General features: G+C 42.2%; 2 protein-coding genes across 3 annotated transcripts in view; one reads left to right on the top strand and one right to left on the bottom strand.

Moving 5' to 3' along the window:
* Positions 1-745: 745 nt before the first annotated feature.
* LOC129869293 (chemokine XC receptor 1-like) lies at positions 746-2,982 on the bottom strand. The gene is made up of 2 exons (XM_055943648.1): positions 2,447-2,982; positions 746-2,146 (listed from the first exon to the last, which is right to left on the bottom strand). Exon 2 carries the CDS (start codon positions 2,130-2,132, stop codon positions 1,119-1,121), a length of 1,014 nt encoding a protein of 337 aa, XP_055799623.1. The 5' UTR covers positions 2,133-2,146; positions 2,447-2,982; the 3' UTR covers positions 746-1,118.
* Positions 2,983-3,150: 168 nt separating this feature from the next.
* Positions 3,151-12,978, top strand: part of LOC129811018 (FYVE and coiled-coil domain-containing protein 1-like) — a 67,276-nt gene continuing 57,448 nt past the window's right edge. Inside the window, exon 1 of one of the 2 annotated variants that reach the window (XM_055862115.1) lies at positions 3,151-3,221. The gene's annotated coding sequence lies outside the window, so the exon portion shown is untranslated. The remainder of the gene's footprint in view (positions 3,222-12,978) is intronic. The other variant, XM_055862114.1, reaches the window with a different exon arrangement.

The following is a 12,978-nucleotide window of genomic DNA, read 5'->3' on the forward strand; positions in this document are numbered from 1 at the left end:
CCTACCAACCAAGGCCAGCGCTGCTTAGCCTCCGAGTCTAGAGATTGGGCGTGTTCAGGGTGGTTGTACATAAGCGATGATAAGGGAGGAAGAGATGCCTCTTATGGCTGTTATTATGCTTTTGGAGATGTTTGTGGCCAGTCTTTGGTGTTGAATGTAGAGAGGGGAGAGAGACAAACTAGGAGTAGGAAAAGATAGTGAGAGATAAAAACTGTGGCCAACATATGCACTTGGTCTAGAAGTCTTTAAAACAGGAGCACTATTCCACTCTTTAAAAGTGTGTGTGTGTGGCAGGGGGATAGGTAGCCTAATTAAATAAAGGTGAAAATATAATGTTTTGTTCCCCTGTAATGCGGGATTTAGACCAGGGACACCAGATGTGTGCAATTAATTATCAGGTAGAACAAAAAAAACAGCAGGTTCTGGACCTCGTAGGGAAAGATTTGAGGAAGGACCCTGCTGTAAACCTTTTTATTGTTTCTCTCGTTCCCCAGCAGAGGGCAGTGGAACCCTAGCTGAAGCTAGGGTGCTGCACAACCTTATGAAAAAGTCCCATTATGCAGTGCTAAAGTGGTAACGCTACTATGGGGAGCCTGTCCCCCCACACCACTTGATCTACTCTACATCCCCATATTTGAAGATGTAATTAGGAGTTTGTCCTCCTCTGTGTCTGTCCTAATATCCACTGTAGTACACATACTGTAAAAATGGTTCAGATCAATAATAACTTTATTTGAAAAGCACTTTTGATACGTTATACTCATACATAAGACAGTATTTTAACCTTTGTTAAAATACCAATAGTGGGATTAACAAAATAATGAAAAGAACAAGACAAAATGACAATGATAAAAACTAATGGAAATAAAAGATAAGTAACATTCTTAATGTATTGAAAAAGCAAAAAGCAAATTTTACAATTGATCAAGGTTGGACGGAAGTCTGCTCAGTCCATGGTGCTCTGACACTTCAAGAGCCAGACTAATACATTGATTCCCTTGAGGGAACATTAGTCGCATTCTTAATGTATTGAAAAGGCAAAAAGGAAATTTTACAATTGATCAAGGTTGGACGGAAGTCTGCTCAGTCCATGGTGCTCTGACACTTCAAGAGCCAGACTAATACATTGATTCCCTTGAGGGAACATTAGTCGCTCTAATCTGTTGTGAATCTATGGTGCTTTGGCGCCAGCAAAGTTTCTGCAGAACAACCTTCAAGTGATTTCTGAACTTGATCCCAACAAATGCGTAGAAGACAGGGTTGAGACAGCAGTGGGAGAAAGCAATGAGTCGACACACGTAGAACCCATAGTCGAGCTTCATGCTGACCTCACAATCGGTGAAAGGTGCTACGGAGTTGTCAGTTAACAACCTCAGAAAGATCACCACATTGTAAGGCGCCCAGCCAAGGAAAAATACTGCCACTATACTGAAGATCAGGTTCATGGTTCGATTCCTCGTGTGTGACCTTGACTTGAAGATTGTCCTCAATATCCTCACGTAGCAGAAACCCATAATTGCAAAAGCAGCCAAGAAGAAGACGTTCTGTTGGCATGTGCTCACTTTCTTCCACAGTGGAACGCTGTATTCACAATGCAAATGTTTGTCTTCTTTGTGGGGATTCTCTTGGACAGAGCTGAAAATCAAAGCGGGGACGGCCGAACCAAAACTGATCGCCCAGATGATGAGCGAGACGGTGACCCCGTAGCAGCCCTTCTGGGAGCCGTGGTCGGACAGAGGATGCACCACTGCCAGGTAGCGGTGGATCGTCATGATGGTCAGGAACAAAACGCTGCTGTAGAAGCCTGCGTAGAAGACAAAGGTGACGGTCTTGCAGAGGAACCAGCCAAAGGTCCAGCCCCAGATGTGGTAGGCTGCCCAGAAGGGCAGACCAAAGGTGAACACCAGGTCAGATAGGGCCAAGTTGAGAATGAAGATGTTGGTGAGAGACTTGAGGTTCTCGTACTTGGCCAGGATGACCAGGACCAGGATGTTGCCTGCTAGACTCAGGATGGTCACCACAGAGAAGAAGGCAGGGGTGGCGATTGAGCCAAACTTGACAACACGTTCCTTGTTACAGACCTCGTCTATATAATCGTCATCATAAGTGATGTTTTTTTCGTAATATTCCATGGTCAAGTTGGAAGCTGGAAAATAAAAATGCTAATTGTAATTATCAATGACTTCTTCATGCACAGTTTTTTTAAAAAGGGACACGCAACACAAATCTCAAAATGACTTAACAATACGCCTACAACTACAATTACAGAAATGTAAAAAAGGCATACAAAAATGAATGAGGAAGAAGTCATGGAAACATCTGAAACTGCAACAATTAAAATGTAACAACAGTCTTTTGGTTTTGATCTATATCTTGGTTAGGCTAAAACTCTAGAGTCAAGTTTGAAGGATTAGGCTCACAAAATTATTGACAAAATCAAACTTACCCGTTGTGCCTGTCCTTTCAGTTTAGCTTGATGCCCTCCCGTTCCCATGTACACAATGATACGAGGACTGTTGAGGTGTGATGTAGCTAAGGTAACAAAAGCATCAGGTTTCTATTCCTCCTACAGTTTGTTTCCGGTGTAACCTTTTTAGAGGGCAAACATGAAATATCCTACAGTCATAATTGCACTGCCGAAGGTATTTCCATTCTACGTAGGCGTACAGTACATGAAAAACAAAAATATTTTTCATCTGTGGTTTAGCTCATCAGGTTTACAACCAACCGATAAAGTAACTGTGCCATCAAAAGAAGTGCAGTAGGCTAGCTGCACAAATATAATATCTAGTTGAAATATGTGTACTGTATCGTGTAGCATGTTTCAATTGTATAAATAGGCTATCTGCTTTTAATGTTTTATAAAACAAACTTTTCCTTTTTAATTCTCTTTTAACATAAAACACTTTTTTCTTGTTCTTATTTTCTTTTTCTTATTCACTAAAGCTTATTTATTTTCTTACAAATCCTGCCTATATGACTGTGTGGGACAGTCCGGACAAATTAACCAGACATTCCTACAGTGTCACATGATTTTACTGTTTAACTTGTAATACTCTACAACCAAACTTAGCCTACATAACGAATCCTCTGTCCTGGTCCTGTTTCTCGCATTGTAAATGGTTTAGCTACTTGTCAATCCAGTTATTGTTTCCGCCCCACATAGCAAGGTTGTGTATGGATGGTAACTATCTGGATTTTCATGGATCGCCAAGTTTAAAGTACGTTTCTCTCTTAAATAATTAATGTCTATTTGTTGATATGAATATCAATGTGTCTTATGCAACTTCACTTCTAATGACAACTGATTTTGGCCAATATGCATACCAAGCATACTACACTCACTCGCTGTCACTTTGGATATCGATAATAACAACATTAGGCTAAATGTATCCTCTCTGAGTGGAACATATTTGTATCCTCATGGCTGAGACAAAAGTGTGGCCATCGCAAACTGTTGCGTAAGGACAGGGAACACCGAAAGGCGAAAACATTGTGCTTTCAGTAGACCTTTAAACATGTACTTATCACTGAAAGTAGGTTATTTCGCACAATAAATCTCATCAAACATGAGAAAGACGGTCAATCGATTGCAGTAGCGTGTGCGAGACAAACAAATACCGCGTTCACGTACTAGTCGGAACTAGGAAACTGAAATGTCCGATTTGTTAACTGGATGTAGTTATACTCGTGCTGCGTTCAACTACTTATCAAGTTGGAAATGGCAGTGTCCTAGTTCAGATTAGTGCTTGAACTCTGCAAAGGCTCGGCGCTGACTGTTGTTTTCGAAAGGGCATGTGCCAAAAAAGTGTCAAGATAGTGTATTTTATTGATACGTTGTATGGTAGCCTGATTAGTCTGTGTCAGCACGTGGTCCTGTGTGACGACAAATGCAGTAGTCAGATTGGATCACTATTTAATAAATTATCTCGATTTGTAGCGAACTTCAAAATACTTCACCCTGGGGATCGAACTTGATCATAATAAACTAATTTTAGAGGCCAAAATTATTTCTGGGACGTTCTGGCGATAGGAATTTAAATATGCTTTCTAGGGCATACCAGTGTTTTTGGCACCGCTAGTTTGCTACGCAATAGCGGACCAGTTTAGCTCGTGACTTAATCCAGACCGGACAGGGGCCTGCGCCCTATCTGTAACGCTTCAAATAAAATGAAATGTTATTTGTCACATGCTTCGTAAACAACAGGCGTAGACTAACAGTGAAATGCTTAGGCTACTTTTCAGTGATACCTATTAAATAGAGCCCATGGCTGAGAGAGGAAAGAGGTGGGATAGACTGCGGGCTGTTAGTGTTTTGTTTCATTGTGTTATGTTTTTGTTCTGTTTTGTTTCCTTATTTAATTATTTGTACTCATTTCACTTCTTTACATACTTACACACAACACCTCATGTATGCACTCTAAATAGCCTACAACTTAGATACTACATCAAATAACATGTAGACTATTACACTCATCCATGCATTCCTAAAATGCACACACCCATGCAAAATCATGTGCACAAGTCTGTATGTGTGCATGTGCTTGCATGTGTATATGTAAACACACACAAAAACAGGTTTTTAGAACATTTTGCAAATGTATTAAAAATCAAAAACGTTATGGCATTTACATAAGTATTCAGACCCTTTTACTTAGTACTTTGTTGAAGCACCTTTGGTAGCGATTACAGCCTTGGGTCTTGGGTATTTTTATTTATTTTATATTTAACCTTTATTTAACTAGGCACTTCAGTTAAGAACAAATTCTTATTTTCAATGACGGCCTAGGAACGGTGGGTTAACTGACTTGTTCCGGGGCAGAACGACAGATTTTTACCTTGTCAGCTCGGGGATTCAATCTTGCAACATTACAGTTAACTAGTCCAACGCTCTAACCACCTGCCTCTCATTGCACTCCACGAGGAGCTTGCCTGTTACGCGAATGCAGTAAGAAGCTGAGGTAAGTTGCTAGCTAGCATTAAACTTATCTTATAAAAAACAATCAATCAATCAATCATAATCACTAGTTAACTACACATGGTTGATGATATTACTAGTTTATCTTGCGTGTCCTGTGTTGCATATAATCGATGCAGTGCGCATTCGCGAAAAAGGACTGTCGTTGCTCCAACGTGTACCTAACCATAAACATCAATGCCTTTCTTAAAATCAATACACAGAAGTATATATTTTTAAACCTGCATATTTAGCTAAAAGAAATCCAGGTTAGCAGGCAATATTAACCAGGTGAAATTGTGTCACATCTCTTGCATTCATTGCACGCAGAGTCAGGGTTTATGCGATAATAATAAACGTTTTGTTTAAGAAATTATAGTTTCCGGATTCGACCATATTAATGACCAAGGGCTCGTATTTCTGTGTGTTATGTTATAATTAAGTCTATGATTTGATATTTGATAGAGCAGTCTGACTGAGCGATGGTAGGCAGCAGCAGGCTCGTAAGCATTCATTCAAATAGCACTTTCGTGGGTTTTGCCAGCAGCTCTTCACTGTGCTTCAAACATTGCGTTGTTTATGCCTTCAAGCCTATCAACTCCCGAGATTAGGCTGGTGTAACCGATGTGAAATGGCTAGCTAGTTAGCGGGGTGCGCGCTAATAGCGTTTCAAATGTCACTAGCTCTGAGACTTGGAGTAGTTGTTCCCCTTGCTCTGCATGGGTAACGCTGCTTCGAGGGTGGCTGTTGTCGATGTGTTCCTCGTTCGAGCCCAGGTAGGATCGAGGAGAGGGACGGAAAGCTATACTGTTACACTGGCAATACTAAAGTGCCTATAAGAACATCCAATAGTCAAAGGTATATGGAATACAAATGGTATAGAGAGAAATAGTCCTATAAATACTATATTAACTACAACCTAAAACCTCTTACCTTGGAATATTGAAGTCTCATGTTAAAAGGAACCACCAGCTTTCATATGTTCTCATGTTCTGAGCAACGAACTTAAACGTTAGCTTTTTTACATGGCACATATTGCACTTTTACTTTCTTCTCTTCTCCAACACTTTATTTTTGCATTATTTAACCCAAATTAAACATGTTTCATTATTTATTTGAGGCTAAATAGATTTTTATTGATGTATTATATTAAGTTAAAATAAGTGTTCATTCAGTATTGTTGTAATTGTCATTATTACAAATACATTTAAAAAATCGACCGATTAATCGGTACCGGCTTTTTTTGGTCCTCCAATAATCGGTATCGACGTTGAAAAATCATAATCGGTCGACCTCTAGTGACTATCGGGTTCTTGGTCACCTCCCTGGCCAAGGCGCTTCTCTCTCGATAGCTCAGTTTGGCCGGTCGGCCAGCTCTAGGAAGAGTCTTGGTGGTTCCAAACTTCTTATATTGAAGAATGATGGAGGCTGTATCAATATGCTTTGTGTTGTAGTCACGACAGACAAAGATATACACTACCATTCAAAAGTTTGAGGTCACTTAGAAATGTCCTTGTTTTTGAAAGAAAAGCACATTCTTTGTACAAAATAACATCAAATTGAGCAGAAATACAGTGTAGACGTTGTAAATGACTATTGTAGCTGGAAACGGCTATTTTTTTTAATGGAATATCTACATAGGCCCATTATCAGCAACCATCACTCCTGTGTTCCAATTGCACGTTGTGTTAGCTAATCCATTTTAAAAGGCTAATTGATCATTAGAAAACCCTTTTGCAATTATGTTAGCATAGCTGAAAACGGTTGTTCTGATTTAAAGAAGCAATAAAACTGGCCTTCTTTAGACTAGTTGAGTATCTGGAGCATTAACATTTGTGGGTTCAATTAGAGGCTCAAACGGGCCAGAAACAAATAACTTTCTTCTGAAACTCGTCAGTCTAGTCTTGTTCTGAGAAATGAAGGCTATTCCATGCGAGAAATTGCCAAGAAACTGAAGATCTCGCACAACGCTGTGTACTACCTTCACAGAACAGCGCAAACCGTCTCTAACCAGAATAGAAAGAAGAGTGGGAGGCCCCTGTGCACAACTGAGCAAGAGGACAAGTAGACTAGTGTTTAGTTTGAGAAACAGACAAGTCCTCAACTGGCAGCTTCATTAAATAGTACATGCAAAACAACAGTCTCAACGTCAACAGTGAAGAGGCGACCTCCGGGATGCTGGCCTTCTAGGCAGAGTGGTAAAGAAAAAGCTTAACTATATACACTACCATTCAACATTTTGGGGTCACTTAGAAATGTCCTTGTTTTTGAAAGAAAAGCAACAACAAAAAAATCCATTAAAATAACATAAAATTTATCAGAAATACAGTGTAGCCTTTGTTAATGTTGTAAACGGTAGTGTATATAGTTAAGCAAACTTTACTATGAATGTTGTTAACATGCACATCCAGTACATGAAGACGGTAAGTAGCAGTGTCACGACTTCCGCCGAAGTCGGTCCCTCTCCTTGTTCGGGCGGCGTTCGGCGTTCGAAGTCACCGGTCTTCTAGCCATCACCGCTCCACCTTTCATTTTCCATTTGTTTTGTCTTGTTTTCCCGCACACCTGGTTCACATTCCCGCATCAGACTAAATGTATATTACCCTCTGTTTCCCCCATGTCTGTGTGTGGAATTGTTCTTTGTGTTGGGTGTTATACTACAGGCTGGCTTGCGATAGGTTTGTTTGTTTTGTTTAATCCGGTACATGTTACCGTGGTTGTTATTTGTGCTGCCTCGCCTGTGTCTTTGGGCCAGGGTGTATATTATAGTTCTCCTGTTATCACCCATCTAGAAAGGCAGACTCCACCTAACTTTGGCTTGTAGTCCAAGTCTGCAATAAACTTGAATGTGAACTGAATGTTTGTTTAATGTCTGCCTGTCCATTAAGTTATTCTTTAAAAAAAAAATTACATTCACACAAAGTCTTTCAGCTATTTAGGTCTTCGGATGGCCCTACCAGACCTTGTGTGGGGAGTGTTGATTACATCTGGAGGTGCTTGACCTAAAATGTTTGGAACTTCTTGTTGAGGTGCAGCATCCACTGCTGGGCGTCAGCTGGTGCTCTGTTTACTGGCTCTGTGCCAGGCTCTTCAACAGTGGGGAAATCGTCCTCTATTTCTCTGCTCTTCCTCAGGTTTCTCCTGTTCTTCCTGAAGACTTGTCCCTGTCCTGTCTTCACCTCGTTGGACCTTTGCTCCACAGGTCTGACTACTGTGGCCCTCTGCCACCACTGTTTCTGTCCTGTGAGTGGCTGAACTCTCACCCTGTCATCTCGTTGCAGCTCTGTGAGATCCTTAGCAGAGGTGTCGTAATACTTTTCCTGTCTCTGCTGTCTTTCTTTGAACTTCTCCTGCTGACAGCTTGTCATCACCGGTCCCAGCAGATTTTTACTCATTAGCAGTAGTGTCTTTGTACATCTTCCCATGAGCTCCATTGCAGGGCTGCTGTCTGTTCCTTGTGACAAGGTATTTCTGTGATCCAGGTATGGGTCAGCACCTATTCTCTTTGCGTTTGCCATTAGTCTTTTGGCTATTTTCCACTTTCCCATTAATTTGCGGGTATCCTGTCGACCGGCTATTCACAACCTGGGGCATACGACAATACTTATTATATTTCACCTTTATTTAACCAGGTAGGCTAGTTGAGAACAAGTTCTCATTTGCAACTGCGACCTGGCCAAGATAAAGCATAGCAATTCGACACATACAACAACACAGAGTTACACATGGAATAAACAAAACATAGTCAATAATACAGTAGAAAAATAAGTCTATATACAATGTGAGCAAATGAGGTGAGAAGGGAGGTAAAGGCAAAAAAAGGCCATGGTGGCGAGGTAAATACAATATAGCAAGTAAAACACTGGAATGGTAGATTTTCAGTGGAAGAATGTGCAAAGTAGAAATAGAAATAATGGGGTGCAAAGGAGCAAAATAAATAAATAAATACAGTAGGGGAAGAGGTAGTTGTTTGGGCTAAATTATAGATAGGCTATGTACAGGTGCAGTAATCTGTGAGCTGCTCTGACAGCTGGTGCTTAAAGCTAGTGAGGGAGATAAGTGTTTCGAGCTTCAGAGATTTTTGCAGTTCGTTCCAGTCATTGGCAGCAGAGAACTGGAAGGAAAGACAACCAAAGGAGGAATTGGCTTTGGGGGTGACCAGTGAGATATACCTGCTGGAGCGCGTGCTACGAGTGGGTGCTGCTATGGTGACCAGTGAGCTGAGATAAGGCGGGGCTTTACCTAGCAGAGACTTGTAGATAACCTGTAGCCAGTGGGTTTGGCGACGAATATGAAGCGAGGGCCAACCAACGAGAGCGTACAGGTCGCAATGGTGGGTAGTGTATGGGGCTATGGTAACAAAACGGATGGCACTGTGATAGACTGCATCCAGTTTGTTGAGTAGAGTGTTGGAGGCTATTTTAAAGATGACATCACCGAAGTCGAGGATCGGTAGGATGGTCAGTTTTACGAGGGTATGTTTGGCAGCATGAGTGAAGGATGCTTTGTTGCGATATAGGAAGCCAATTCTAGATTTAATTTTGTATTGGAGATGCTTAATGTGAGTCTGGAAGGAGAGTTTACAGTCTAACCAGACACCTAGGTATTTGTAGTTGTCCACGTATTTTATGTCAGAGCCATCCAGAGTAGTGATGCTGGACGGACGAGCAGGTGCGGGCAGTGATCGGTTGAATAGCATACATTTAGTTTTACTTGCGTTTAAGAGCAGTTGGAGGCCACGGAAGGAGAGTTGTATGGCATTGAAGCTCGTCTGAAGGTTAGTTAACACAGTGTCCAAAGAGGGGCCAAAAGTATACAGAATGGTGTTGTCTGCGTAGAGGTGTATCAGAGAATCACCAGCAGCAAGAGCAACATCATTGATGTATACAGAGGAGAGTCGGCCCGAGTATTGAACCCTGTGGCACCCCCATAGAGACTGCCAGAGGTCCGGACAACAGGCCATCCAATTTGACACACTGAACTCTATCAGAGAAGTAGTTGGTAAACCTAGCGAGGCAATCATTTGCGAAACCAAGGCTGTCGAGTCTGCCAATAAGAATGTGGTGATTGACAGAGTCGAAAGCCTTGGCCAGGTCGATGAATACGGCTGCACAGTAATGTCTCTTATCGATGTCGGTTATGATGTCGTTTAGGACCTTGAGCGTGGCTGAGGTGCACCCATGACCAGCTCTGAAACCAGATTGCATAGCGGAGAAGGTACGGTGGGATTCGAAATGGTCGGTAATCTGTTTGTTAACTTGGCTTTCGAAGACCTTAGAAAGACAGGGTAGGATATACATGTCTGTAGCAGTTTGGCTCTAGAGTGTCACCCCCTTTGAAGAGGGGGATGACCGCAGCAGCTTTCCAATCTTTGGGAATCTCAGACGACACGAAAGAGAGGTTGAATAGGCTAGTAATAGGGATTGCAACAATTTCGGCAGATAATTTTAGAAAGAGAGGATCCAGATTGTCTAGCCCGGCTGATTTGTAGGGGTCCAGAATTTGCAGCTCTTTCAGAACATCAGCTATTTGGGTGAAGGAGAAATGGTGGGGGCTTTGGCGGGTTGCTGTGGAGGGTGCCGGGCAGTTGACTGGGGTAGGGGTAGCCAGGTGAAAAGCATGGCCAGCCGTAGAGAAATGCGTATTGAAATTCTCAATTTTAGTGGATTTATCAGTGGTGACAGTGTTTCCTAGCCTCAGAGCAGTGGGCAGCTGGGAGGAGGTGTTCTTATTCTCCATGGACTTTACAGTGTCCCAAAACTTTTTTGAGTTAGTACTACAGGATGCAAATTTCAGTTTGAAAAAGCTAGCCTTAGCTTTCCTAACTGCCTGTGTATATTTGTTCCTAACTTCCCTGAAAAGTTGCATGTCACGGGGGCTATTCGATGCTAATGCAGAACGCCACAGGATGTTTTTGTGCTGGTCAAGGGCAGACAGGTCTGGAGTGAACCAAGGACTATATATATTCCTAGTTCAATTCTTTTTGAATGGGGCATGCTTATTTAAGATGGTGAGGAAGGCACTTTTAAAGAATAGCCAGGCATCATCTACTGACGGGATGAGGTCAATGTCATTCCAGGATACCCCGGCCAGGTCGATTAGAAAGGCCTGCTCGCAGTAGTGTTTTATGGAGTGTTTGACCGTGATGAGTTGTGGTCGTTTGGTCGCAGACCCATTACGGATGCAGGCAGTGAGGCATTGATTGCTGAGATCTTGATTGAAAACCGCAGAGGTGTATTTGGAGGGCGAGTTAGTTAGGATGACATCTATGAGGGTGCGCGTGTTTACGGATTTGGAGTTGTACCTGGTAGGTTCATAAATAATTTGTGTGAGATTGAGTGCATCAAGCTTAGATGCCCTCAGAATTTGCCCTCAGAATCGGCTTAGAACGTCGGGAGTACGCCAAATAAAAATGTGAATTTTCGAACAGCCCATTGAGATTTTCCAATTTGGGTTGATGTTTTTTTCTCGCCTGACTAGCCTCGTTTCACTGCCAAAAATTAAACCATCTAGTGTTCAGCGAACACAATGTGAAATACAGGTAGCCTAGTCAAATAATTAACATCCAATCACATTAACCGCTACTCTCTTGCGGGAATTCCACTAACGGTCCGTATGTAGCTAAACGTAGCTGCTGCTCATTCCGTTTGCTCGAACATAAATAAATGGTTAAAAAAAGTAAGGCCCGAGACGCGGGCCAGCTCTACTGGGGGTACTGCTACTACCAGCCGTACTACACCTACACCTATCGACGAAACAAGTTGTTCTGCTTCCACGAGCACATCCAATGCTAGCATCAGTAATTCTACATTTGTTGCTAGCCCAGTTAACCTGGACACTGACAGTTGTGAATCTGATGCAGCCGAAGAGCTACTGGCCCCTTACCTGGGAAAGCACCGAACAACAGACAGAGACATTGGACCATCGAAGAGGTACAAATATGATGAGAACTACATTGATTTGGGGTTCGCTTAAATTGGGAGTAGTGCCTTTCCTCAGCCACAGTGTCTTATATATGCAGCAGTACTTTCTCACAACTCAATGAAACCTTCACTCTTGCGCAGACATTTAGAAACGATACATGTCAATTTGAAAAAGGACCACAGGAGTTTTTTCAGCGAGAATTAAAATGGCTTTTGAGTAGTAAGACATGCATAAAAGCAACAGATGTCATTAATAAGAAGGGGCTAGAAGGGTCTTATATGGTGAGCTACAGAGTGGCTTGGACAGGCAAGCCCCATACTATTATGGAGGACTTAATTCTTCTTGCTGCTGCAGATATGGCTGGTACAATGCTGGGGGAACAGGCCAAAAGAACTATACAGACAATGTCTTCATCTAACAACACTGTTTCACGAGGCATCAGTGACATGGCAGGAGATGTTTTGAAACAATGACTGCTTCGCATACAAGCCAGTGAATTATATGCATTACAGGTGGATGAGTCAACAGACGTGGCGGGTCTGGCACAACTCCTGGTATATGTCCTTTACGTTTATGGGGGGTCAATCAAGGAAGACATCCTCTTCTAGAAACCAGGACAACAGGAGAGGATCTTTTTAAAGTACTGGGCAGCTTTGTGTCATCAAATGGACTTTGGTGGTCAAGATGTGTTGGTATCTGTACTGATGGAGCAAAAGCCATGACAGGGAGACATAGTGGAGTGGTAACGCACGTGTAAACAGTTGCTCCCGACGCCACTTGGGTACACTGCAGCATCCACTGAGAGGCTCTTGCTGCCAAGGGAATGCCTGACAGCTTGAAAGATGTTTTGGACACTGCAGTGAAAATGGTTAATTTTGTTAAAGCAAGGCCCCTGAATTCTCATTTATTTTCTGCATATGGGCAGCGACCATGTAACGGTTTTACAACATACAGAAGTGCGCTGGTTATCAAGGGGCAAAGTATTGACACGTTTAAAAAAAAATTGAGAGACAAGCTTAACGTTTTCTTTTACTGACCATAATTTTCATTTTCTGACTGCTTGTATGACGACTTGTTTCTCACACGACTGGCCTATC

This window comes from Salvelinus fontinalis, chromosome 14 (genome assembly GCF_029448725.1).
Source record: "Salvelinus fontinalis isolate EN_2023a chromosome 14, ASM2944872v1, whole genome shotgun sequence".
Lineage (NCBI taxonomy): Eukaryota > Metazoa > Chordata > Actinopteri > Salmoniformes > Salmonidae > Salvelinus > Salvelinus fontinalis.

Excerpts from the sequence above, each read along its gene's own strand:
- LOC129869293 (XM_055943648.1), bottom strand. The coding sequence starts at position 2,132 with ATGGAATATTACGAAAAAAACATCACTTATGATGACGATTATATAGAC.